This window comes from Anopheles aquasalis, chromosome X (genome assembly GCF_943734665.1).
Source record: "Anopheles aquasalis chromosome X, idAnoAquaMG_Q_19, whole genome shotgun sequence".
Lineage (NCBI taxonomy): Eukaryota > Metazoa > Arthropoda > Insecta > Diptera > Culicidae > Anopheles > Anopheles aquasalis.
The window spans coordinates 5,092,210-5,119,718 of NC_064876.1; the positions used below are offsets into that span (position 1 = coordinate 5,092,210).

The 27,509-nt window shown below is 48.5% G+C and overlaps 3 protein-coding genes and 1 long non-coding RNA gene across 6 annotated transcripts in view; 3 read left to right on the plus strand and 1 right to left on the minus strand.

Annotated features, from left to right (window-relative positions):
• Positions 1-2,596, minus strand: part of LOC126569487 (uncharacterized) — a 45,849-nt gene extending 43,253 nt beyond the window's left edge. The window contains exons 1-2 of one of the 3 annotated variants that reach the window (XM_050226660.1): positions 2,485-2,596; positions 196-754 (exon numbers count right to left, since the gene is read on the minus strand). In XM_050226660.1, coding sequence (XP_050082617.1) covers positions 196-303 — 108 coding nt within the window. In that variant the 5' untranslated portion in view covers positions 304-754; positions 2,485-2,596. Of the gene's footprint in view, positions 1-195; positions 755-2,423 lie in introns of all 3 variants that reach the window. The other 2 variants (XM_050226652.1, XM_050226668.1) reach the window with 2 other exon arrangements.
• Positions 2,597-3,507: 911 nt separating this feature from the next.
• On the plus strand, positions 3,508-4,954 carry LOC126569720 (activator of basal transcription 1). The gene is made up of 2 exons (XM_050226999.1): positions 3,508-3,990; positions 4,067-4,954. The coding sequence occupies exons 1-2, from the start codon at positions 3,621-3,623 to the stop codon at positions 4,453-4,455; spliced, it is 759 nt and encodes a 252-aa protein (XP_050082956.1). The 5' UTR covers positions 3,508-3,620; the 3' UTR covers positions 4,456-4,954.
• A 286-nt stretch (positions 4,955-5,240) lies between these two features.
• On the plus strand, positions 5,241-9,598 carry LOC126569768 (uncharacterized). The gene is made up of 3 exons (XR_007607815.1): positions 5,241-5,672; positions 7,205-7,640; positions 9,171-9,598. It is a non-coding gene; the product is annotated as an uncharacterized LOC126569768 (long non-coding RNA).
• A 1,548-nt stretch (positions 9,599-11,146) lies between these two features.
• Positions 11,147-26,460, plus strand: LOC126577083 (nuclear factor of activated T-cells 5-like). Its single transcript, XM_050238531.1, has 7 exons — positions 11,147-11,854; positions 15,141-15,624; positions 20,083-20,900; positions 21,277-21,494; positions 21,564-22,005; positions 23,197-25,293; positions 25,383-26,460. Exons 1-7 carry the CDS (start codon positions 11,566-11,568, stop codon positions 25,385-25,387), a joined length of 4,353 nt encoding a protein of 1,450 aa, XP_050094488.1. The 5' UTR covers positions 11,147-11,565; the 3' UTR covers positions 25,388-26,460.
• Positions 26,461-27,509: the final 1,049 nt, after the last annotated feature.

The following is a 27,509-nucleotide window of genomic DNA, read 5'->3' on the forward strand; positions in this document are numbered from 1 at the left end:
ACCGCGCACTGCAAACGAACTCAACGCGAACCGAACCAACCAAGCAAGCCCTTGACATCCTTCCTTGCCTTATCCTTATCCTTTTCTTCGTGCGTGCGAGCGAACCGATCAGCGGCATGTAAAGACGCTGCAATAGTCCAACAAGACAGAGAGGAGAGTGTGTGAGAGGATGAATGGTGCGTGCCTCGCACTTACCTTGCGCTTGTACCGCAGGATCGCTTCCTGTTCCAGCTTCAGTACGGTCGTGCCCGGTGGACACGGTACGACGAACCGCGTCTCACCGAAGCAAACCGTCACCTTCATGATGTTGCTGTTGAGGTGCGCGTTGTCTCCTGGTGCGGCTGCTGCTGTCGGTGACACACTATAAAAAAAAAACTTGCACACGCGCGTATACGGCACAGACACGCACAAACACTACGGAGGTCCTTGAAAATTCCTCAATATCTCTATCCACTCTGCTTGCGGGGAGGTGTGGGGGGCGTGAGGGACGGGGGGGGGGGATGTTTCATTCACTACTCGCGGCGCTCATGGCGTTCGAGACATGGCGTTTTGCAACTTGGTCAGCCTGGGTGGGAGGAGGAGGCTCGGTATGGTCCAGGACAAACTGTGCTACACGTTGCTGCTGCTGCTGCACCATCTTTCTTCGCCCGTTGCGTTTTCAACAATAGACCTTCTTTTCTCGGTGAACTAACTCGGTAACTACCATTCGTTACCTTTTTGGAACGTAAGCTCAAGCCAAACCTACAAACAATATCTGCAACGAATAGAAACAACAATGAAACGTGCTGGAACACAATCGGCTGTGTGTACGGTTGTGCCGTTGCCATGGTAACGGCGCCAGTCACGGCCAGCAGGAGCTGCGGCACAGGTTCACCCCATCCCGCAAACACGGACGCACCGGAAACGGATGGATTTTTGTTGTTTTTTTTTTTTTGGTTTTGGTGACGGTTAAGAAGCGCGCACTCAGAACGGTTTACAATCGTGTAAATTGATGGTTGATGGTCGGGGGCGGGTGGTCGGCTTGTGTGTTTCCGGTCACATCCTCTCAAGTTGATCGTTGACTGTGCCCGCTTGGAGGTTGATAGATGGAGACAAAGGCCTCTCAAAGGGGTGGGCAAGGGGGCTCCCCGAGGCCGCGATGTGCTGTGGTATGTAAATGGTTACGCACGCACACAAGCATGCATGCGTACCAGCGGCGCACCTGACCTGGTCCTGAGGCACACGGTGATCCTTCTGGGGGTCCGTCCGACCCGAAACCTCACGGTGGGCTCTCTTTCTCGCTCTCTGTCTCTCTTTCACACACAAATACACAGAACAAGCATCCCTGTCTGTGTTGTTGGTTCGATAAATATCGCTGCTTGGCCGCACTTGTTGTGTGATGGGAAGGATAAGAGGGAGGGGGAGCAAATTCGACATAAGCACACCGTCCCACTGTGTCTGTGAGCCTGTGTGTGTGTGTGTGTGCGCCCTCACGGAGCGAATGCAAAGGAAATCGATCGCAACAAAGAGAACCACCACCACCTGTCCCCTGTTACCCTGTTGGTGGTGGTTCTTTAGGGTGGATATGCACACAACGAATGTGCACCAACACACTGGAACGTCACACCAGCCAATTGGTACACAGGTCCTGGCAGGACTCGATCCGGTAGGAGCTAGCAGAAGCGCCAAAAAGGGTGGACAGGAGGCGCTTAATTGATCTTGTGCTCGCTACCTGGTGCAACCAAGATAAACCAAAAACAGAAAAAGTATTAGTACGCTAGAGGAGCCATAGACTTGAAAAGCAACAGTTACCCCGGCAGGCGCATCAATATCCGACGCCACCAGAGTTCCCTGGATTGCCTGGGTTGGGCTTCGGACGGTCAACCAGCCATGCACAGACACACACACAAACACACGTGTGGGCTCTCTGGCGACGGCGTTCACCTGGCCGATCGGTCACGCTAAGCGCGCAACACACACAGAGACAGAAACACACAGAAACGCGGTGCGTCGCACGCGCATTGCTAGCAAAAAAAAATACATGCACAGGATTTTTTGGGCTTTCTGGGCGGAAGAGGGAAAACCACGAATTATACGGCGAACGGCGGTTGGTGGTGCTCGCGCTCGCTTGCCGGTAATGCACGAAGCCACCAGTGCGAATGGAAGAAAGAAGAGGAGAGAGGAGAGAGAGAGAGAGTGCGAGCCTGTTCGGAACAGGGAGCGCAACAACAGAAAAAAAAACAGGGGGCCTCGCCCGGAAGGTTTGAAGGCTTTCCCGGGAGTCGGGCCGCCGAGCACACCGACGCTGATGGCACAGGAAAAACCGTTACAACGCACGCACTCCCCATGCGAGCGCGCCCTTCACGTTGCCAAATTCCGGCGATTGGTGGTGTCGAAGGAGTAGGCGCAGCAAATTCGCGCAAGGAACACTAGGCGAGGCTCACCTATTGGTTACGCACAAAAAAAAAAAACAAAAAAAACACTCACAGAAACACGACCACGCACCTCTAAGCACACATTACACCAACGCACGCGCACGCGCGCGCATACTCTTGAGCGAATCGCGGGGTTCGTCGTTTCCGAGAAAAAACTAATCGACCGCACTGCTGTGCTACCTCCGCGGGCGGCGACTCGGTTTGATTTGACTGTTTGAAAGGCCGGAGAACCTACCTAAGTTCGGTGCACGCTCGCGCGCTCACTCTTTTCTCTTTCTTCCGTCTCGACGCGACAGTTGACAGATGTGGAAGCCTGCATGTTTTGGTATTGGTTTGGTTTCGCTTTCAAGCGGGCGACAGACGAAGCGTAAAGCCGGCGATACATGAAGCGTAAACTCTCGTATAAACTCAGAATGTAATGCCAAAAAGTTTACATTTGCCGTTTACACGGTGTAAAAAAGATTATAGGTCCACGGAGCATAAATCCTAGCGTAATCGCTTTTTGCAAGCGATTTGCGTCGCTATATTTTCTGTTTGTGGTTTGCATTAATAGTGAGTGATCATTACTAGCGTTTTTAATCTTTTTCTTCGGAAAAAAGATCCTATTTTTCTCACAAAAGTCGATAAAAACTCAGTGTAATTCGGATTACGCGTCTCATTCCGGTCACGTAAGCATGTCCAAACGTAAACTTTTTGACAGATATTTAATATTTACGCTAGAGTTTACGAAGCTTAAACTCGAAAACTCGTCTTGACGAAGCGTCTGTCGCCCCTTGAGAAGTACGAAACCCGTAAAGAGAAAGTTAAAGTTTACAAGTTTCAAATCATTCTGATTGTAAAAGTGCAAAAAGTCAGGTTTTCAATCCCTTCGCGGGACAACAATTTTATGAAAATTTCCGGGTCCGAAGCGGAGCGCTTCGTTTCATCAAATGCACGATGCCCGGCGATGAACATTATCAAGGCTTCTAACCTGTCAAAAATCGAAATCCAATATGGCGGTGAGAAATGGGCAATGACTTTACGTGGCTGTCGCCAAACGGGGCGCTAATCGTTTATCGTTTCTTTTATCGTTTCTCTCAGCTAGCTGTACAGTCTCAGGTGGCGTGGGAAACGCATTTTGTGTCTTTTGAAGAGTGCATCGAGCATCTTTTGGCCGGTACGGGGTAGGAAAATAATTGCACGTCTTCCAGCAAACAGATCAGAAGGATGGCAATCAGCAGTAAGAAACCGGTGTCGCTCGGCTTGCGGAAACGGAAGGCGCCCTGGACACCGACACGGGACTCGGCGAGTGACGGCGAGGCATCGGATAACCTAGCAAGCGAGGACGATGTTGACGGTAACAACGATGGTAGCGATGATGATCAAGAGCACGACGCAAGCGACGCATCAGTCGAGGATAGTGAACAGATGGTCGTCAGCCGAGCGCGGCACAAAGTGACACCGCTGGTGAAGAAGAACGTGGCCGGTATCATCTACATTTCCTCCGTTCCGAAGCACATGAACGTAACCATCCTGCGGGAGCTGCTGGATCCGTATGGTGAAGTTGGGCGCATATACATGCAACCGGCACGGAAAGGTAACGGCGACTTCTCCTCACTTTACCTTTGCTGCGCTAACCGGTGGCCTCGTGCACTTACTTCCACCCTTTCCAGGCAACACGGTACGCAAACGAACGGCCAAGGGCAAACGGGCGATGCTGCAGTACACGGAGGCATGGGTGGAGTTCGCAAGGCGACGGATCGCGAAAGCAGTCGTCCAGCAGCTGAACGCGAAACCTATCAGCACCAGCCGAAAGTCCGTGTTTTGTGACATCCTGTGGAGCATGAAGTACCTGCCGCACTTCCAGTGGATGCAGCTGAGCGAACGGCTGGCCTACGAGAAAGCCGTTGCCCGCCAGAAACTACGCACCGAGGTGGCCCAAGCCCGCAAAGAGGCATCCTACTTCCAGTCCAATCTTGATCGCAGCGAGGCCTCTCGGCGGCGGGCAGGAGCAGGCTCATCCTCCTCATCGTCGAAAGGTAGAGGTTCCAAGGTCCCGTAAACCGTCGCACAGCACGCTACTTGCCCTATTTGGATGGTTTTTGGTGGATATTTCTATTACGTTTATTTGATGAAGCTTTTATATGTACAGCAGTTTAGCGGAGCGCGGCTGCAGAACGCAATTTTCTACGCCTACGCGATCGATTATGTGGATTAATATAAGCATAAGTTTGTGATTGCTCGTCCGCTTTGTGTGCGTATATATGGGGATATGATTATGCGCTACTCTGCACTGTTGGCCCAAAAAAACAGAACATAGCAGGCCGGTAATTCCCGGCGATGTGTCTCCGAAAGATCTGCCAAACTATTTTTTTTTGCATAGGGCCAAAACATTAAAACGTAAATTCATGTATTAATGAGGGATGCAGGGAATGAATTTGTACATTTGAATTTTGGTTATAATTTTAAAAGCGTTTCGCACACACTGCACGTTCGCGTGAAATACGTAATTAAGTATGGTTGGTAATCGTTTTTAAATCATTGAATTATTACGAACCAAATTGTGTGTGTCCCTGGCGTACGCACCGAACCGATGAGGGTTAAACATGCTGTATCGATAACGATAAATGTCGCGGACATTTCTCATACAAAATCGGGCATTTTTGTATGGGATTTGCCCGCCGGGTCCTTTTCCTTCGGTTTTTTTTTTTTATTAAATATAAAAATCAGAAGCTCTCTGACTGGCAAATCTAGAAGACGCCTGAAAGAAATGAAAAGATCATAGAACAAAATCATATACGTCGTATCAAATTTGCAAACCTCTATTTGCTCTAAATTTTCAGAAACGCCATTACTTTTCGAACAACCCAATACCGCAGTTTTCAGTGGAGGGAGCGCGAGAGCGCGACTATTCGATTCCACACGCGCACGCAGTCCCGCTCTCATCATCGCCACCAGCTCTCCGCTCTGAGATTCGTTTCACGGAGAGTGAACGAGTTGATTTCATTACCGTGGCAGCCGCGAGGGAGATCGCTTCGCGATCTTGTCCCCGTTCGTTCCTTGGCTGTGCTGGTGGTGTCTCTGGTTATCGCGTGTGTTCAAAAAGTGGTCAAAAGGTAGTGTAGCTTTGGTGTGTAACGAGTGTGACGTACAGATGAAGTGCATATTAACATTCTGGTGAAAGTGTGGTGTATATGATTTCAAGTTCAAGTGTATATGAGACGAGTTCTAGTGCAGTGACCGCAGTTTACGCCCGCTTCCAGCATCGCTACCCCAAAGGTAAATAGTTCTCTTTTCTAACGCCTTCCCTACTGGTGTTTCCCGTATTGTAAGAATGTGGCACGGTGACCGCGAGATCTGGGTGCGTTTATTTTCTTAGATGTTACTCTGATTCCGTACGCTACGCCGCCGTTTTCTCTGCGTGCACCTACCAGCATGAGCAGCAGCAACAGCCCGTCGTCTGTACGTGTGCGCCGATGGTGTCGGTGTGTGTAGTATCGGTGCATTGGCCTGGTTAACCAGATGCTATTGTTGTCGCCCGGCTAGCGGCGGTTATGCCTTCGCATCGTCGTCGCATCCTGTTACGACATGTTTCAAACCCTTCTTCCCTGCCGAAACAGAGCACCCATGCCGGTTTGGTAGCGCTAAACACGGGTTAATAGAACATTAACAATCTGTTAAACCATTTCCATACCCGAGTTCGTCCCTCCGGAAATTTAGGTTTCTTTTAATTTTCAAACAAAATGTATTAAATGAAATTATTCTGTTCGCCGGCGAATATGGTAAGGATTACACGATGATGCTGGGTTCTGAACTCTGTGTGCCTGTGTGTGCGCGCGCGCGCGCCCGTTTCAGAGAGAAGAGAGAGAGAGAGAGAGAGAGCGAAATAGACGAATAGTGTGCACGTGCCGTGATGCCTTTTTATGTTTCAGAACAGACGAATGACCTGTTGCTCGTTCGCGCTGCCTGCCTTTTTGTTCTTTTCTTCTATAGAAGTATAGCAACAGGCCATTCGTCTGCTCTCAAACATACAAAAACCTTTTCAAAGCCGTTCTCGAGGCGAGCTTCAAATTCCGCGAAAACCAACCAGCGCGAGAGCAATCGCATCCGAGTGTGCTCTGCATGTGGTTCGTTTAATTGGTGCGATAATTAGGAAATAGGATTCGGGATAGCCGGGTAGCCTGAGGCGCATTGTTGCAAAACCGGCGATATTGCAAAATAATTTCAAAACTCTCGATGTTTTTCGCTGCTGCGTACTCTACACTGTTGGCCCAAAAAAACAGAACATAGCAGGCCGGTAATTCCCGGCGATGTGTCTCCGAAAGATCTGCCAAACTATTTTTTTTTGCATAGGGCCAAAACATTATAACGTAAATTCATGTATTAATGAGGGATGCAGGGGATGAATTTGTACATTTGAATTTTGGTTATAATTTTAAAAGCGTTTCGCACACACTGCACGTTCGCGTGAAATACGTAATTAAGTATGGTTGGTAATCGTTTTTAAATCATTGAATTATTACGAACCAAATTGTGTGTGTCCCTGGCGTACGCACCGAACCGATGAGGGTTAAACATGCTGTATCGATAACGATAAATGTCGCGGACATTTCTCATACAAAATCGGGCATTTTTGTATGGGATTTGCCCGCCGGGTCCTTTTCCTTCGGTTTTTTTTTTATTAAATATAAAAATCAGAAGCTCTCTGACTGGCAAATCTAGAAGACGCCTGAAAGAAATGAAAAGATCATAGAACAAAATCATATACGTCGTATCAAATTTGCAAACCTCTATTTGCTCTAAATTTTCAGAAACGCCATTACTTTTCGAACAACCCAATACCGCAGTTTTCAGTGGAGGGAGCGCGAGAGCGCGACTATTCGATTCCACACGCGCACGCAGTCCCGCTCTCATCATCGCCACCAGCTCTCCGCTCTGAGATTCGTTTCACGGAGAGTGAACGAGTTGATTTCATTACCGTGGCAGCCGCGAGGGAGATCGCTTCGCGATCTTGTCCCCGTTCGTTCCTTGGCTGTGCTGGTGGTGTCTCTGGTTATCGCGTGTGTTCAAAAAGTGGTCAAAAGGTAGTGTAGCTTTGGTGTGTAACGAGTGTGACGTACAGATGAAGTGCATATTAACATTCTGGTGAAAGTGTGGTGTATATGATTTCAAGTTCAAGTGTATATGAGACGAGTTCTAGTGCAGTGACCGCAGTTTACGCCCGCTTCCAGCATCGCTACCCCAAAGGTAAATAGTTCTCTTTTCTAACGCCTTCCCTACTGGTGTTTCCCGTGTTGTAAGAATGTGGCACGGTGACCGCGAGATCTGGGTGCGTTTATTTTCTTAGATGTTACTCTGATTCCGTACGCTACGCCGCCGTTTTCTCTGCGTGCACCTACCAGCATGAGCAGCAGCAACAGCCCGTCGTCTGTACGTGTGCGCCGATGGTGTCGGTGTGTGTAGTATCGGTGCATTGGCCTGGTTAACCAGATGCTATTGTTGTCGCCCGGCTAGCGGCGGTTATGCCTTCGCATCGTCGTCGCATCCTGTTACGACATGTTTCAAACCCTTCTTCCCTGCCGAAACAGAGCACCCATGCCGGTTTGGTAGCGCTAAACACGGGTTAATAGAACATTAACAATCTGTTAAACCATTTCCATACCCGAGTTCGTCCCTCCGGAAATTTAGGTTTCTTTTAATTTTCAAACAAAATGTATTAAATGAAATTATTCTGTTCGCCGGCGAATATGGAAAGGATTACACGATGATGCTGGGTTCTGAACTCTGTGTGCCTGTGTGTGCGCGCGCGCGCGCCCGTTTCAGAGAGAAGAGAGAGAGAGAGAGAGAGCGAAATAGACGAATAGTGTGCACGTGCCGTGATGCCTTTTTATGTTTCAGAACAGACGAATGACCTGTTGCTCGTTCGCGCTGCCTGCCTTTTTGTTCTTTTCTTCTATAGAAGTATAGCAACAGGCCATTCGTCTGCTCTCAAACATACAAAAACCTTTTCAAAGCCGTTCTCGAGGCGAGCTTCAAATTCCGCGAAAACCAACCAGCGCGAGAGCAATCGCATCCGAGTGTGCTCTGCATGTGGTTCGTTTAATTGGTGCGATAATTAGGAAATAGGATTCGGGATAGCCGGGTAGCCTGAGGCGCATTGTTGCAAAACCGGCGATATTGCAAAATAATTTCAAAACTCTCGATGTTTTTCGCTGCTGCGTACTCTACACTGTTGGCCCAAAAAAACAGAACATAGCAGGCCGGTAATTCCCGGCGATGTGTCTCCGAAAGATCTGCCAAACTATTTTTTTTTGCATAGGGCCAAAACATTATAACGTAAATTCATGTATTAATGAGGGATGCAGGGGATGAATTTGTACATTTGAATTTTGGTTATAATTTTAAAAGCGTTTCGCACACACTGCACGTTCGCGTGAAATACGTAATTAAGTATGGTTGGTAATCGTTTTTAAATCATTGAATTATTACGAACCAAATTGTGTGTGTCCCTGGCGTACGCACCGAACCGATGAGGGTTAAACATGCTGTATCGATAACGATAAATGTCGCGGACATTTCTCATACAAAATCGGGCATTTTTGTATGGGATTTGCCCGCCGGGTCCTTTTCCTTCGGTTTTTTTTTTATTAAATATAAAAATCAGAAGCTCTCTGACTGGCAAATCTAGAAGACGCCTGAAAGAAATGAAAAGATCATAGAACAAAATCATATACGTCGTATCAAATTTGCAAACCTCTATTTGCTCTAAATTTTCAGAAACGCCATTACTTTTCGAACAACCCAATACCGCAGTTTTCAGTGGAGGGAGCGCGAGAGCGCGACTATTCGATTCCACACGCGCACGCAGTCCCGCTCTCATCATCGCCACCAGCTCTCCGCTCTGAGATTCGTTTCACGGAGAGTGAACGAGTTGATTTCATTACCGTGGCAGCCGCGAGGGAGATCGCTTCGCGATCTTGTCCCCGTTCGTTCCTTGGCTGTGCTGGTGGTGTCTCTGGTTATCGCGTGTGTTCAAAAAGTGGTCAAAAGGTAGTGTAGCTTTGGTGTGTAACGAGTGTGACGTACAGATGAAGTGCATATTAACATTCTGGTGAAAGTGTGGTGTATATGATTTCAAGTTCAAGTGTATATGAGACGAGTTCTAGTGCAGTGACCGCAGTTTACGCCCGCTTCCAGCATCGCTACCCCAAAGGTAAATAGTTCTCTTTTCTAACGCCTTCCCTACTGGTGTTTCCCGTGTTGTAAGAATGTGGCACGGTGACCGCGAGATCTGGGTGCGTTTATTTTCTTAGATGTTACTCTGATTCCGTACGCTACGCCGCCGTTTTCTCTGCGTGCACCTACCAGCATGAGCAGCAGCAACAGCCCGTCGTCTGTACGTGTGCGCCGATGGTGTCGGTGTGTGTAGTATCGGTGCATTGGCCTGGTTAACCAGATGCTATTGTTGTCGCCCGGCTAGCGGCGGTTATGCCTTCGCATCGTCGTCGCATCCTGTTACGACATGTTTCAAACCCTTCTTCCCTGCCGAAACAGAGCACCCATGCTGGTTTGGTAGCGCTAAACACGGGTTAATAGAACATTAACAATCTGTTAAACCATTTCCATACCTGAGTTCGTCCCTCCGGAAATTTAGGTTTCTTTTAATTTTCAAACAAAATGTATTAAATGAAATTATTCTGTTCGCCGGCGAATGTGGAAAGGATTACACGATGATGCTGGGTTCTGAACTCTGTGTGCTTGAGTATGTGCCTGTGTGCGCGCGCGCGCGCCCGTTTCAGAGAGAAGAGAGAGAGAGAGAGAGCGAAATAGACGAATAGTGTGCACGTGCCATGATGCCTTTTTATGTTTCAGAACAGACGAATGACCTGTTGCTCGTTCGCGCTGCCTGCCTTTTTGTTCTTTTCTTCTATAGAAGTATAGCAACAGGCCATTCGTCTGCTCTCAAACATACAAAAGCCTTTTCAAAGCCGTTCTCGAGGCGAGCTTCAAATTCCGCGAAAACCAACCAGCGCGAGAGCAATCGCATCCGAGTGTGCTCTGCATGTGGTTCGTTTAATTGGTGCGATAATTAGGAAATAGGATTCGGGATAGCCGGGTAGCCTGAGGCGCATGGTTGCAAAACCGGCGATATTGCAAAATAATTTCAAAACTCTCGATGTTTCTCGCTGCTGCGTAAGGATAATAGGTGGCTCTGGAAGGAGTTGCGTACTATCGGATGCAAAAAACAGCCTCCGCCGGTTCTGAGTGGAACGGGCTCAGAAACTGCGTGTGCAGAGACACACACATACACACACACACACACACCCGCCATTCGTGTGGCTAATCGCTCGCTCCGGCGAGACGCCCGTCTTTTTCTGTCTTCCACATGGTCGCGTCTCATTATCCCACCGAGCGCGCACGGGTTAGAGTGCGGTTAGGTGACGTTGGTGTGCACGCCACTAACAAGAAGAGAAGCCTTTTGGTGGTGGACCGTGTGGGTGTGGGTAGGAAAAATGGGGGGGGGGAGGGGGGGATGTTAACTTTGGCCCGATTGCAAAGGATGCGCTGCGAGTGGAAGTGAAGCTTAATGCGCGATTTAATCGTTTACAACCCCCCCCCCCCCCTCTCCCCCCTCCCATCATCTTTCCTTTTTCTATCGAAAACCTAGCAAACGAGTGAGAGGAGCGTATGGCGCCTTGTTTCGATCGTTAATAGCGTTTCGCTTTTTTTCTCTTTTGTTTTCCACAGTTGTGTTTGCTGGTACCGTCGGACGTTCACACACAGTCCGCAACACGCGCAATCAATCAACGCAACCGCACGATCGGCAACGACGCGAGCCCAAAAGTGCCCAAAAAAAAAACAAATTTAAAAAAAAATTATATCAGAAAGAAAAAAACAAAGCATTATTCAATCAACTGCAGGGTGCCGGACAAACGTCCAAGAACTGACTGCAAAAGGCACACGTCGATCAACTTCCCCAACAGGCCTGGAGTCTCTCGCTGGTGTGTTGCCAGATTGCGTTGTTTGCCGGAGCGACTGTGACTGAGGCCGAGAGAGCGAGAGAGAGAGAAACGAAGGAAGGGGGCCCCCATGTTGGCCTAGCATCCATATACCGTCCATGACGTCGCGGTTGTCGTCGTCGTCGTAGGCAGCAACAGAAGGAAGCAAAAGGATGCTTGTCAAGTGTGTCTCACCGGTACGCAGTGGAATGGTACCGATAACGCAGCAGGCGACACCGAAATCACCGTTCACCTCACCACCGCCGCCGCCCTCGACGGTCCCGGCCAGTGGGCCGGGGCATCGCACCGCTGGCCCCGGGATAATCGGCGCCAGCGATAGGACTGGCATGATACGAACCGGCGCATCGGGTGCAGCATCAGCAGCCGCCACGACGACACCAGTATCCGAGCGCACCCGCACCGTCCTCCCGCCGAACATTGGACCCGCTTCGCCAGCAGCAGGTAATGCCCGCCAGAACGCTGATGACTCTGTTCTATCACTGCTCTCATCCTCTTCTTGCCGTCCAACAGGCGGCGCGCGAACCAAATATTAGAAAACGGCCGGGTGTCGCACACCCCGGGTACGGATGGCCCAAATCAGCCCGCGGCTGGTGCGATAAGCCCCAGCAGAGCCGAACAGAGGAATGGGAAGAAGGACGGGTGCGTTTCGCTGGAACGCCTTTCGCTTTCGTCACTTATCGCTGGCGTGATGATATGATTCTGGCGTGAAGCGCCTTGGCTGTGCCTCGTGGTGGGCCACCAAGTCCAAGAACAACACTCTAGCAAACTTGGGCCTATCAACCAATTGGGTATCAGTGCTAGTTGCTGGGGCAGGTGACTCGCACTTGCGGTGCCATCGCCGCCTGCTGCTCTTCGGTTCGGTCCGGCAGCTTGCGTCATATTGCGGATGGTCGCTACCGTTCCGGGGGGGGGGGGGGGGGGGGGGGAGGGTAATGGTTGGAACCTGCTTTGCCATACGCCATCGATTGCCATTGATCGGCATCTTGAACTAGCAAAAATCGAACAGCTTGGGTCAGTCAGGCCCGCTTCGGGCACAAGGTCGTTGCCGCAGGTGTGTGCAGCTATATTATGTCTGCTACAAGAGACGACACTTTCATCCCTGCCGCGGGGGTTTTAGGCGCATTTGCGCCCGAGGCGCGTACGTCGACGAGGCTCTGATGGCTTAGTGCCATTGTGCATCCTGTTCGTAATAGCAAACGGTTTATTTGTTGGTTGTCGGTTTGTTTTCCGGTTTTTGATGTCGAAGATCCTTTTTTGTTTTTTTTTTTTTTTTGGTGGATATAATCCGCTCCAATTCCGCCGAGGCTTCATTCCAGGGTAGGGCACACAGACCACGCACTCGGTTGGTGGTTCCAAAATTAGCAAAACCCTCTCCCCCCATTCCCTGTTTGCTCTCGTATTTGCTCCTTAGTAAAGCAGACAAAAGGCGCTACGGCTGGCAAGAAGTAATGATTGCCCTGGGCCTGGCGGGGGCTCCCCGTTCCGTCCCGAAAGCGTTTATTGGTCAGCAAAGTGCGAAATCATCAAATCCAAAAATAGCCACCAGGCGGTGGTTATGTGTGCATGCGCGGTCGTGGCTTATTCGTTGTCGCCTTCACCCACCACCGCCACGTGCGCTTCACATCAGCGACCAGCGTATCCGAGAGCGCCCCAGCAGCGCCATCACAACCGTCCCCTGACAAACATGGCCCTGAAGGTGTCAAGTGATAAGATAAACTGGTTTCCCTGACCGGTTTTTTTGGACTGTGGTTACACATGCGTGCATGCGGCATGCGTGCGTTTGCTACCACGAAACTGGTTTGGAGGAACCTAGTTCGGGTGGATCTTTGGATAGTCCGGGATCCCTCGGTCCGGGTCCGGGTCCGGGGGTTGCAGAACTTTGTTGAACTGCTGCTGTTCAGTTAACATCGCGATGACCGCCGGCCAGTGCCCGGAAATGGACACGTGGTGCCCTGTTGTGCGAGTATTACGTACGAATGCTTCGCGGGCACCTTAAGTCCGATGTTATGGGGCGAGGGGACCGTGATGGCAATGGAAGATTGACCATCGATCATCGTTGGTTATCGTGCTATGCGATTTTCGAGCCCAGCTTTTTTTTAACGCTAGCAATTGCCTCGCCCGTTTGTGCTTCATACTCGATTTGAAGGGGATCGCAGAAGGCAACCATTCATCCATGAATGGATTGAAAAATCCGCCTGTTTCCTAATAGATGGTGCATTTTTTTTGGGGAGGTCCACAGCCCCATTTGTGATGTCGTTTTAAAAGTATAATGCAACATCTTTCAATCGGCATTATTATTCATTTTAATATGTATTAGGTGTATGATGTAATTCGTGCCGTTTTTTTTTTCAAAGTTTGTAATGCTTATTGTGAAAAATTAGTACACTACATTTTATTCAAAGTATTGGCCGTCGCTTGCTACAACCTTTGCCCATCTTTCTGGCAACACACGGATTCCACGTTCGAAAAACTCGCGGTCTTTTGAGGCGATCCAAGAATTCACCCATTTTTTGCATTCCTCATAGTTGGTGAGGTGCTGCTCAGCCAGGCCATGGGTCATCAACCGAAACAAGTGGTAGTCGGAAGGAGCAATGTCTGGTGAATACGGCGGGTGGGGTAAGACATCCCAATTCTGCCCTTCCCCAAGTATGTTTTGACCACCGAGGCAACATGTGGCCGAGCGTTGTCATGCTGAAGAATAATTTTGTCATGCCTTTCGTGGAAAATCGGCCGTACTTTCTGCATTGCTTCCTTCAAACACATCAATTGATAGACATCCCCTGTGATCGTTTCATTCGGGTTTAACAGCTCCCAGTAGATCACACCAAGCTGGTCCCACCATATACACAGCATCAGCTTCTTGCCATGAATGTTAGGGTTTGCGGTCGATTTGGATGCGTGGCCAGGAAATCCATATGATTTTTTGCGCTTGGGATTATCGTAACGAATCCACCTTTCATCGCTAGTGACAATGCGATGCAAAAACCCTTTTCTTTTCTGCCGTGTGCGAGCAACAATTCGCATGTCAAAAATCGCCTCTCAACGTCTCTTGGCTTCAATTCGTATGGTACCCAATTTCCTTGTTTTGAAATCATTCCCATGGCTTTTAAACGTTTGGAAATTGTTGATTGGTCAACTCCCAATGCGTCTGCAAGTTCTTCTTGCGTTTGGCATGGATCTTCATCAAGCATGGCCTCCAATTCTGCATCTTCAAGTTTTTTCGGCTGCCCGGGGGACGTTCTTCGTCTTCCAAGCCAAAATCACCACTTATGAGTCGGGCAAACCACTTTCGGCACGTTCGCTCAGCTAGAGCATGTTCACCATAAACTTCCACCAAAATACGATGACTTTCGCGCAGCAGTTTTCTTCATATTTTAAAGTAATGAAAAGGACACCGCGCAAAAACACTTTTTCAGGCACAAAATTCGACATGTTTGAGTGAAAAAAAATTATTGTTGTTTACGCTTCAAATGACATATACTGAAAATGATACGCAATGACAGTAGCTTTCCAGTGCATGTTGGGATATTGGAAGGAATAGAATAATAATCGATTAACACCATCTCTTAGCAAACGGCACGAACTAATGCATACACCTAATACTTGTTAGGGCTTGAAAATAATGATTGATGAATGCTAATGTTGAGCTGAAATTTCTAAAACACTAAGCTATCGACCTAATACTAATAAATCTTTTTCTTTTGTTTTCTCTCACTTTGATATGCAGGGCTGCGCGTCACCCGTCCAGCCGCCTCAGCTTCGTCCTGTTCGCCCGCTTCGTCGTCGAAGTTCCATCGGAGCGTTGTGCATCGGTTACCGGCGAAGCGGGGCAAGGTGCTACCGGGCAAGCTGGCAACGACGGGCCGTAGCGGTGTTGTTGGCGGCGGCCAGATGACGCGTCGACCTTCGGCCCTGCACGTCGTCGGCACGGTAGCCGCCAGCTGTACCACGGTGGGATTGACGGGCAGCTTCGAGCGGCCAGCGCGCACTGTTCGCCGGACCACCAACAGTGCCAAGCGCCATTCCCAGCAGCAGCAGCAGCAGCAGCAAACTCCGGTGCAGGCATGTGGTACCGGGTTCCAGGCAGTACCGGCTCCGTTCGACAGAAGCCTAGCCGTACCATCATCCACCTTTCAGCAGCAGCACCAGCACCAGCAGCAGCACAAGCTGCAACACATAATGCAACAGTCACAACATCCCGGGCACACTCGGTGAGTCGTCCTTACTTCCGGGGAAGCTAAACCGGGTTTTCCACTCTCGCGGGTGGGGGATGGATAGGGCAGTCCTCCTTCCGTGTGCCACGCAAAACCAGACACTATCCGATGAGTCACCATCGATTGGTCGAGCAGGGTAGCGCCGGGAGCCGATCGGAATCGGAATTCCCTACGGCGGCGCAAGCACGGCGGTAGTCGTGACGTCAAGGCAAGCCACACAGCCGCGCTGTTGTAGAGGTGTTCTCGTTTACCTTCACGGAAGACTATAGCTGGTGGGCGCCACCTATAACTACGCAAACGCAATCCCCAGATATCTCCCCCATCAGATCATTAGCATTCTGGGAAATGGTCGTCACACCGTTTTCCTGCACGGTTTGGGCGCCACCGGATCGCGCGTATTTTTTTTTTTTGCAAAATCATTGCAAACAGCGCTGCTACGATCGATGTGAACGTTATGACTAGTATCCCTTCCCTGAGCGCTGCGATTGATGCGATGCACGATTAACCGATCACTCAGCGACGGTTGCGTAGCAGCAGCGACAAGTGTGTCATATCACCTACACCTCCACAGATCATTTCGAGATGTTTGTCCCCCTTTCTCTCTATCTCGCTCTCTCTCTCTCTCTCTCTCTCTCTCTCTCTCTCTCTCTCTCTCTCTCTCTCTCTCTCTCTCTCTCTCTCTCTCGGTTCAGCAGCGCCTCTCCGTTCGCTCGGCTGTTCCGCGTCCGCGATGCTGTGCGAGTTGCGCTGATTTTCTTTCATTCTGTCCTACGGCTGCTCCGTTTGCACTGCGGCGTTGTCCGATAATGTAGCTACTGTAATGGTGGTGCTGGCTGGTGGGGGTGAGGCAAAAAATTCAATGACTCGACGCTGTGTGCACCAATAAAACGGGGCTCAACAGGCAGTTGCTCGCCAGCCATCGCGCCGAGCGCACACCTGTCAAACTCTCCGAACCTTCACCGACAATCGACAACGGCCCATCTCAATCCGTTCATCGCTTGCCGTGTGCGCGCGTGTGCTGACCAAGTGTTTGTTACTTCCTGCGAGTTTCTGCTCACCGCACGCGCAGCGTGTATCCTTGTGCTTTGCACGACGCTCCGAGCAAGGGAACACTGTGTCCGTTCTGTGCGCGTGTGTTTAACACCCTGGTCCCTTCTCCAGCCCATTCGCCGGTGTCAACTGTTTATATATACACAGAAACACACACACACTCAGACACGCATAAATGCAGAGGTAAGCATCTAAGCGAGATGGGAGCGAGCTGTGTGGTGTGGTAACATCTGCCGCATGTGCGTCGCTAGCAGTTCCTAGTGCTCCGCATCTCAGAGGCTCGAGTTTGACTCGTGGACCGGTTGAGAATGGTTTGATAATTAGAGTGACAGGGCAGCGGGTCGTGAGAGAGCACGGATCGGTGCCTGTCCGGACGCTGTCGGCGAAGGGCTTGTTGGCTGGCTGGCTGGCTGGCGATCTGATCAATCGTTAGCTGTAGTTTAGTAGCGTGTCTGCTACTCCCACCCTGTAACGGGTAACGATCGTACAGGAACCAGCAGTGCTGTGACTGGCTGTGATTTTTCCCGCAGACAACCAGAGTCAGAGGCTGCTGAGCTTTCTGAGTTATTGGATCTATGGAGTACGCGGTGAGATTATTGTCTATCTATCGCAGGAAATCGCTCCCCGTCTTGTGACGGACTTCAAAAACGCATTTCGCGCATCTGGAACACTGTTGCGCTCTCATACAGTGGTCGGGATAAGTGAAAGCACACCTCTATGGTCCACCACATTTTCGCCTGTAAATTCAAATTTGTAAATTTTCGCCAAAAGCTTTGACATTCATCTTTCCACATCACTTACTTCGAGCTTGATAGGTTTGATAGTCTCTTTTTGAAAATTCCTTAAGTGCGAGATGGTCGATAACGACGACGATGTGACAAAAGTAAAAGCCCATCTGCAAGGAAACATATTTATCAATTCATATGGGCCACTCACACCCCGGATTTTCATTAGTAACTATTTTGACATGTTTTTCACATGGTTTCAGTTATGTTGGGTATTATTCTCATTGTATTGCCTCGTGAAATAATAGTTGTTAATAGAAACATCGTTTATAACGCGAATTTATATAAAAATTCCCGTAAATTCTCAACCTGAGAGCTTTGAGAAGGTGATTCTAGACGATTAATACGACGAGGATGTCAATAAGAACTTATGGTTTTAGCGATTGGTTTAAAATCGTTTTCGTATTGCTCAACAAAATTGCTTCCTCGCGTGCCCATACGCTGACTGAATAAATTAAAGCATGCCTCATTTTGACCTGTAATTGACGGTCTGGCATACCATGGTTTGCTTTCTATTAAACTCTCTATCGACGTATTGCATTACAATCCAAAATTGATGATTCTAAAACCAATAAACTGCTTCTCGAGCCTTCCTGACGAAACGGTTTGAGATAAGGTATTGAATTTTTTATGCCATCGTAGAGGTAGGATTTAGCTACTCAACGCACTTTATTTCATTCGGCTATCACAAACTGAAAGAAAATGGGACGATTTTTCGTGAACCATGATTTTAGTTGATGTAACATCGTAGAACGCCCCCTTTCTATGGACCACTGGTACAGCCCGGATCATCGCGGACCTCTTTCCTGGCACAGAGCACGCAAACAGAAATGTATGAGGACTTGATGGATTACTGGCACCAACGGAATGTTTTTCTGTAGGTCCGGTTGATCCGCGCCAGGAAGAAGGTCCGGATGATCCGCGCCAGACCAATGGTCCATAGAAAGGGGACATTCTACGGTGTTACATCAACTAAAAACATAGTTCACGAAAAATCGTCCCATTTTCTTTCAGTTGGTCATAGCCGAACGAACTTAAATGCGATTGATAGCTGAAACCTTCCTCTACCTTATCGTAAAAAATTAAACACGTTATCTCAAACCGTTTTGTCAAAAAAATCAATTCTCATTAAACGCCGGGTGCCCAACCCGAGGGTTAAGCTTGAAAACATATTTCCGAGTGAAATTAAGACGATTCAGCTCAGTTTTGGGTGAAACGAAAGCCTTTTAGCATATCCATTCCTGCACTTAAGTGGAGCTGATCTTCCGAGGCATATTTCGCTCCCAAATTGACAGTGAAAGGGATGCTATGATTAAACAGATAATTAGTTTCGATGATTTATTAATCTCTGTGGTTTTTTTGCATTTTTTTAATCATCCGTCTTCTGATCTAGGACATTGGTGATTAATTAGCATGCCATGAACTGCCCTACGATTGACGATAATTTGTCTGCTTATGTCTGTTGAACTACTTGGTTCAAACAATGATTAACAAGTAGTTTTCTGATGAGCATAGAGTCTGCTGTCCGTTGATACACCCATTCCACGCGCAAAAACCCGCGCGCAATCGGCTTTTCACTGGAGATGCTAGGATAAGTGATCTTAAAATATGTAAACAATAATGGAGGGTACGTAAAACATGAAAACAGACGTAAATAAAAGTCCTATTAAAGATACAGTAACCACAGGGCTCTGTCAGAGTCCTAATAATATTTATTGCAAAGTGGGCTTTTACTTTTATCACAATCATAATCGACCACTTCGCACTTAAAGAATTTTCAAAAAGAGACTATCAAACCTATCAAGCTCAAAGCAAGTGATTTGGAAAGAGGAAAGTTAGAGCTTTTAGCATAAAAATCACGAGGCCTTTGTGGCCGAAAATATCGAATTTACAGGCGAAAATATGGTGGACTATTGAGGTCGGCTTTTACTGATGCCGACCACTGTATATTTCGTAAATTCTGTGTTCCTCGTGAAATACTGCATTCCTGTTGAAGCCTGAAAGAATCAGAGGCATCCCTAGAGGCAGAACACCAGAGCGTCGTGCGAATGGTGGTGGTGAACGCATAACCAAGACGAACGTTGGGACAGTCGCCGCAGTGTTGTTTACGTTAGCCGCAGTTGCCCCTCTCCCTCCAACCCTCTGAGACGAACGATTCTATGATCTACGGCTAACCCCGTTGGCAAACCACATTGTTTCTCTCCTGTTAAGGGCTTAACAGGAGCGCGCGCCATACAAATTCTCCTCTGTTAAACATTAACAATTCGAAGGAATTCGAGTCGAGTTCCAGAAGCTCGAATCGCTCCTGTTAATGTTTAACAGAGGAGAATTTGTATGGCGCGCGCTCCCGTTAAGCCCTTAACAGCAGAAGCCTTAACAGGAGCCTTAACAGGAGAAAATGTGGTTTGTTAACGGGGAATGCTCTCTTGATCGCTCAATATCGGTCGCTCAATCCCATAACATAGCGGTAAATGTGTGTGCGCGCGCGCGCGTGTGTGTGTGTGTGTGTAGTGGCTTCGTGCATACAAATTTGTCAATCATTTTTATTCACCATAATTTTTACGTTCTTGCTCCTTCCTCCTGTTAATAACTGCATTTGTTATCTCGGGATTTATATCAGTATGGTAGCCTCGTCTTTAGCACCCGCCCCATCGGTCGCGTCCTCCTCGTCGATGACGGCAGCGGTGACGACAACAAATGGCTCCTCGCCAAGCCTCCTTTCGGCTGCTTCGTCAATTTCCTCGGTAGCCTCAGTAGCGGTGCCAGCTGCCTCTGCACTCACTGCCCCGGCGATCCACCAGAATGGTGGTGGCTCGCACCAACAGCAACACCACTTCTCTGTAGCCGGTGGCGGCCGACGCAGCTCGGCAGACGCGGACGCAACCGCGATGTACGGTGCTGCACTTTCCGCTCCCGGTATCAGCGCTAACCGGGATGGGAAAGTGCAGCTCGTAATCGTGACGCAACCGGAGCAGCAGCACCGGGCCCGCTACCAGACCGAGGGTTCGCGCGGCGCGATCAAGGATCGTAGCGGGAACGGGTTTCCTGTGGTACGGCTCGTCGGCTACAACAAGCCGACCCTGCTGCAGGTGTTTATTGGCACCGACGTGGGCCGACCGGCACCGCACATCTTCTACCAGGCTTGCCGGGTGACGGGCAAGAACTCGACCGCGTGTGTCGAGCGGAAGATAAATGGTACCACCGTGCTCGAGATGGAGCTGAAGCCGGAAACCGGGATGACCGTCACGTGCGATTGCGTGGGCATCCTGAAGGAGCGGAACGTCGACGTGGAGTACCGCTTTCCCGACCAGACGGCGTCGCGCACCAAGAAGAAATCGACCCGATGCCGGATGGTGTTCCGGACCGTGTTAATGGACGACGACAAGGGGGGGGCCAGCGGCGAACTCCTACTGGTTGCCTCGCAGCCTATCGTTTGCAGTAAGTATTCGAATGCCCGGTTCCGGCTCTAAACACTTGCTGTACGGCCGCAGCCGCACTTGCTGTAACGCAGTGGTGTCAAACTCGCGGCCCGCCAAACTATTTTGTGCGGCCCGCGGCTACATCCGTGAAATATATTTTAGCTGTTTATGGTTATGAATTGTGTGATTTTTTCATTTTTTACAATGACAACGCTCGACAAATTGAATAAAGGAAAATTTTTTCAACATTTTAACATGCCCCACATAATGGTGCATGTGCGGCCCGTGGACTCGCGGATTCCTTGAACTTAACCCGCTGCTTTGCTGATGCTGTCCTGTTTGAGTTTGAGACCCCTGGCCTAACGTTAACCGTTTTGTTATGTGATTCCTTTCAGCGCAACCACCGGGTGTGCCGGAGATCTGTAAGGCTTCGATTGTTGCCTGCTCTGTCGAGGGTGGCCGGGAAATGTATGTGTTCGGCAAGAACTTCCTCAAGGATACGCGGGTCGTATTTCAGCGGCGCCGGGTCCAGTCACTTGGTGATCGGTCGGGCACGGCTGCACTAGCTCCGTGGGAACAAGCCGTCATGCCGAATAAGGAGTATCTGCAACACGTAAGTCTTGGTAGCGCCAGCAACGAATGGTCCCGTGATTAATCGCTCACGTTCGCTCACGTTTTACAGACGCATCTCGTATGCACGGTGCCACCGTACGATCGCCAGGACATCCACGAACCGGTAATTGTAAAGATGTTCATCATTTCCGGTGGCAAGAGGAGCGAGGCACATGATTTTATCTACTATCCGAAGCGGACGTGCTTCTGTGGTGTTGGCGAGAAAGACGGTCGGGGGCTACCGGTGGTACGTCTTTCCCCGTCTCAACAACCGCAACAGCAACAGCAACAACAACAACAACAACAACAACAACAACAACAACAACAACAACAACAGCAGCACCAGCAGCACCAGCAGCACCAGCAGCACCAGCAGGAGCAGCAGCAGCTATCCATGTTCAAGCCTTTTGCGGCGGCCGTCGCGTCGGTTGGCGCCTCCATGGCAGGGCCTTCAATTGATGTTGCGAAGGACGTCGCAGTGAACCGACTGTATGCATCGAATATCAACGAAGGTACATAGACATTTGCTGATACTCTCCAGTAGTATTTTAAAATCAGATCAGAGTTTGTGGACCAGACGAAGACAGAATCGGGGTTTAAAATGTGCACCACTGTTTACCACACACTCCCTTTCATTCCTGCCAAATTAAGCTTTTGCCAACAGCCAAACCAGTTGCCAAGGAAAGGACTTACGGATAATCAGTACACCGCTGGTTGGCCGGTGTTTCGCTCGCGCTGCCCCATCAATTATTGCGCGTTGCGCATAACTCCGACTTCCGATCGCTCTCTCTCTCTCTCTCTTTCTCTGACTGTCCGTTCACCAGTGACATCGCTTTCGTCAGTCTCAAAAGCATTCGCGCGCACGAGAGTGGTGGTGAAGGTAACGGTACCGCAATCCTCACCTAAAAGGAATACTACTTACCACCTTTTGAATTTGGTTTTTGCAATGATCTAGGAATGTCATTCCGCCAAAGGGCTACTTGTGTGGTAGCCCGTAATGGGGCTTTCTTTTATTTCTTCCTATTGGTTTTTTTTGTTTCGCCTTGTTGCGTTGCTCGTAGATTCGCGTAGCGTAGAACATCGCACGAACGAATTTTACCATTTTAGTTTTGGTTTTTACACTAAGTTTTCCTGTTGCTAGAAATGCTAAACAGGGAGCCACAAGAAATCAAAGATTGTTACATGACTTCTGTAGTACTGTTTGTAGTTGTTATCACTTCTTGGCCTTTTTTAAAATACTTGTCGTTTTGCTATACAGCAGGAAATGTTCTCAAGTGCTGTTGCCCGCCTAAGACGGTTACCTCAGGTTACTCTATGGTTTGTAGACTGGTACCGTTTACGTTTTTCATTCGTTACTGATCCTTCAACTTTGGTTATAGTATGTCCGTTTTTTCTCTCTCCCGGATGTGTGACAACGTCGACTCAGAAAAAAGGGGTGTGTAAATTGGTTGTAGTTCATTCACCGTTGGCGCTTAGTGCTTGATGTAGTGCATACAGCTACGATGGATTCGAGCACGAGAATCCTTAGCTTTTTTGTAGATTTTTTTTGTGTTTTTTTAATGTTTCGGTATCAATTGTCAATCGCTTGTGCGACCCATTTCTTCCTTCCACATGTCTGTTCCGTTGTAACTAATCGTTTTCCCTTCTTTTATGTTGGATTGCTGCGTGCAAATGCGCAATTTTTCTTCAATTTTCACTTTTAGTTAAGTACGCACCGACTTCAATGGAAATCGGAGTAGAAGGAAGCAGTATGTCCATGGTTCCATCGCAACAACAAGCGCAGCCAACTTCTCCTTATACGGGTGCCTCTCCTCCCAGTTTCAAACCGGAGCAACAGGAAACGTGCAGTGGGAACTTGCTGGATGATGAAACATTAGATCGGTTTCCTAGTGCAGCTGACAACTCACTTGATGGGTTGCCAGCGCTCTACCAACTCTATCGGCGTCGTAGCGTCCGTCTACCGAGCATGGATATAACCGAGGATAGCTCTTCCAACATGTCATTGATGGGGCCGGAGCCACAGCGTCTGATGGACGTGACGGAAAATGGAAGTGCTAGTACTGGTTGTATGCTATCGTTGGCAAACCGCATGAATGCTGTATTCGGTAGTCCCATAGATTTGCACCAAACAATCAATGCGAATTCGTTGATTAATGCTAATGATGCAGCGCAACCACCGCGCTGCGATTCAAAGGAAATAACTATCTGCATTGAGACCGAACAGCATGAACTGCCCTTGCACCAACAACAACCAAAACATCAAAAGCAGCAGCAGCAGCAGCAGCAGCAACAACAACAACAACCACAACAACAACAACAGCAACAGCTGCATGAGCAGCAACAACAGAAACCGCAGCAGCAGCAGCAGCAGCAAGAGCAACAGCAACAACTTAGTTCATCGACATCGGCTGAACAGATCGAGCAGATGATTGCAGTAGTCAGTGCTAGATTATCTACGGATGGACACAGCGATTCATTGGATACTGCAGTGACTCAACAGTTTAATGTTCAACTTGGGACTGACGTTTTACTGCAACAGCAGCAACCGCAACCACAAATTCAGCAGCAACAGCAACACGAGCAAGTCAGTCAGCAAAACGTTGGTATGCTCGATCTTCCGAATCTCGCCATTTCGAGGAATGAAGCAGCTGCTGTAGCAGTAGTAGGTACGATCCTTCAACATTCACAAGACATTTTAATGCAGCAGCAGAAACCAAACAGTGTGGTAGACGTAGCGATCGCCGCGGCAGCTGCCGTTCAACTGTTGCCACCAGCCCCCGTAACAATGATACCGATGGAGCGGGGGGCTGCAGTAGCTGACGCGGTGCTTGCGCATCGCGAAGAGACGAAGAAAGCGGTCCAAGATATAATACTTAATGCGGCCGCAGAAATACTAACAGCGCAGGAGCCATCGCATACGACACAGAAGACGATCGACACGATTATCTCAATGAGTACACCCGAGATGCTCAACGTTGCCGCAAACTGTTCGCCAAACTTGCAACCTGTAACGCCTCCCTTCGTTACCCCAACAATGGACCATCAGCAGCTACACCAAGTACAATCGCAACAACAGCAGCAACAGGATCAGCATCATCAACAACATATGCAACATCATCAACAACAGCATCAAGAACAGCAACATCAGCAACAAATGCAGCACCATCAGCAAATGCAGGAACAACAGCGACAACAAATGCATCAGCAGCAACAACAATTACATGAGCATCAACAACAATTGCATGAGCAGCAGCAACAAGAATTACATAAACAACAGCACCGCCATCACCATCGGCAGCAACAAGATCAACAAGAACAGCAGCAGCAACAACAGCAACAACAGCAGCAACAGCAACAACAGCAACAACATGTATTTAATTCCCTAATGAATGAGTTGCTGCAGCAGCAACAATTACAACAACAGCAAGAAGCCGTGTCTCAAGCCCAAGCGCAACAAGCGGTTGCACAATCGCTGGTCGCCGTTCAACCTTTACCCGAGAAGATGGAGATTGGCCCACCACCAACGGTGGCGATGGTAACCGAGCAGTCTCTACCGCAACAATCGCAGTCCGCGTCACTATCACAGCCGACCCAGCAACCAATGGATACGTCTAGTGCCCCGGCCGTTAGTGCTGCTCCCAGTGGCCAGCCTCCAATGGTGCAAATTCCACTCGGGGCGCTCAGTGCCAGCACTCCCCAGACGGTAGCCATGCGATCGATTATCGATCGATCGCGAGATGTTACCGCCATGAGCGAAAATGAGCTGATTCGCTTCATTTGCCCGAATGCATTTGATGAATGTGAGTGAGCAAAAGATTGCCGCATGGTGGTGGCTGAAAAAGCAGCGAGTATAAATTAATTGATTCATGTGTGTTTTGTTTCATTTTAGTATGAACCCCGGACGCCATCATCTCCTGGAAGGAGCTCCTATCGCCAAACAAAAGTATAACAGGCAAGTGGCTCAGAAATGTTTTTTACGATGATAAGGATTCAGTTAAATTATATCAGAGTTATGATTTTCTCAAAGATGTTAGACAACGGATTGGAAACACAAGAAATCGGCTGTAATTAGGGCGTAAAGGTGCTTTGAAAGGAAAAAATGTTTATCGACTAGCTACTATCGAAACATGCAATTGAAACAATTATGACGCGTGCAATTGAACCGTCATAACGACTTTAGTATTTAGAATTTAAATCTGTCATTTGCCAAAGTACAACTCGCGCTACGTGATCACAACGAAGTATTTATACGTTCCAATTAAATTTAGTTTTAATTTATGCCGATCAGTATCGGTTTATGCAATCGGTAGAAGCCATATTTGTATGAGCCATCGATGGATGGCTGTTAAGGTTGTGCCAGAATTGCTGTAGCATCTCATAATAAGCAGGGGATCTGCAGGAAGAATCTTATAGTCGTATTTAAAAAAGAGTGTCTGGGTAGAAAGAAGTTGGAAGGAGGGTGGGGGGTGATTGTGACTCAGTCTGCACAGTTTGGTTGCTTGCCCTTATAATTCTGGTAATCGCCAGAGTTGTATGCCAGCACAGTTGAAGTATTGTTTTCCACTTCGTTTTCGGTGGCTTTCTGTATATAAAACTGTGTTTAATGACGTGAAATGGCCTACCTCAAGCAACAGTCGTGTTTCGTTGCTCTTAATTAAAGCTCTTAGGCTAGAGCTTTAACTCCTGTTTTGGTAGCCATTTTACCTGCAGTTTCTAGCGGTATTTCCTCGCTAATATATTCGTTTTTTTTAATCGAGAATAACTTGCTCGCTGGCGTCCGTCTATTTGGTAATTTAACCCATTAGCCTTGTTGAGTTCAGTTTAGCCAATATAGTGCCCGGAGTCACAGGGATTTCACATTTGGCTCCCAAGGCTTTTATGATTTCACCACTTGTGTGATTTCCTCGAAAATTTGGAAAGAATTTGGAAAGAATAATCTGAATGGCGATCTCCTTTGTGCCATCAGTGACAGAGTTTTCTTAAGTTTGCCCTCAATGTCTTCTACGATTCATCATATATATTTTTACTTTCTTCTAATTTATGTTTAATTGTACTAAGTCTGTATTATCTGTTTGGTGCCTTTTTTAGATTCGCCTAAGTTAATGATTATGCGTCTAATTTTTTGTTTACTATTTCTTTGACGCTTTGTAACTTAGTAAGTTACAATCTACTGTGCGCGTACTCGTCGACTATCGTTCCATTGCCGTCCTCCATTCCATCGCGAAGTCTTCTGATTCGTCATCGATCTCCACTGTTTCCTTCATCTCGATGTCCTCCTCGGCACCGACGATGTTCTCCTGCTGCCGTTAGTTGTTTGATGCTACTGCTAAATCGGTGATGATTGTCTTTTTGTATCTAACACTCCATCACGGATCTGTCTGGTCATCATTTTGCTCGGAGTTTGATAACTTGACGTTAACTATTTCGAGGGCAAAACATGTTATATTTGCGAAATCTTTAATGGTATCGCGAATAGTATGTGTGTTTCTTGTAATGTTTTTAGCTAGGCGGGCTACGCTCTTGTGTCCTTCGACGCATCGCATCGCAGATCCCGAGGTCCGGCGTGATAGTGTAGCAAGTGAACCGACTCGGTGGAGTGAGTTTTAAAAAAGGGTTACTTTGTTCAACTACCGCTCGGCACCGACTGACTTGCTGGTTCGCTACTCGGACCCGCCACGCTGTTCGATCAATGTCATCCGACACGCACCCACGGCCTGCATTCTTGCTGACTCGTTGTTGGCGTTAACATGAGCCGTCCCGTTGTTGCCGTTGACGTGAGCCGTCCCTGCGTTGCGTTAATTCTTCCCCTCCTAGATTGCTTTGCCCTCAAAGCTGGCGAAGTGGTGTCGGCGTATCCAAATAAGATTCGATTTCCATCCTTCGTCCATCTGATATCCCTGGAGGCGTTTCCGTTGACGTCGATGGTTTGGCTGCTTGCTGCTTCTTCATTTTCACTGATATGCGGTTGCATCTGAAGAAGAGTATACTGCCGAGCCTAAGGACCCGAATACGTTTA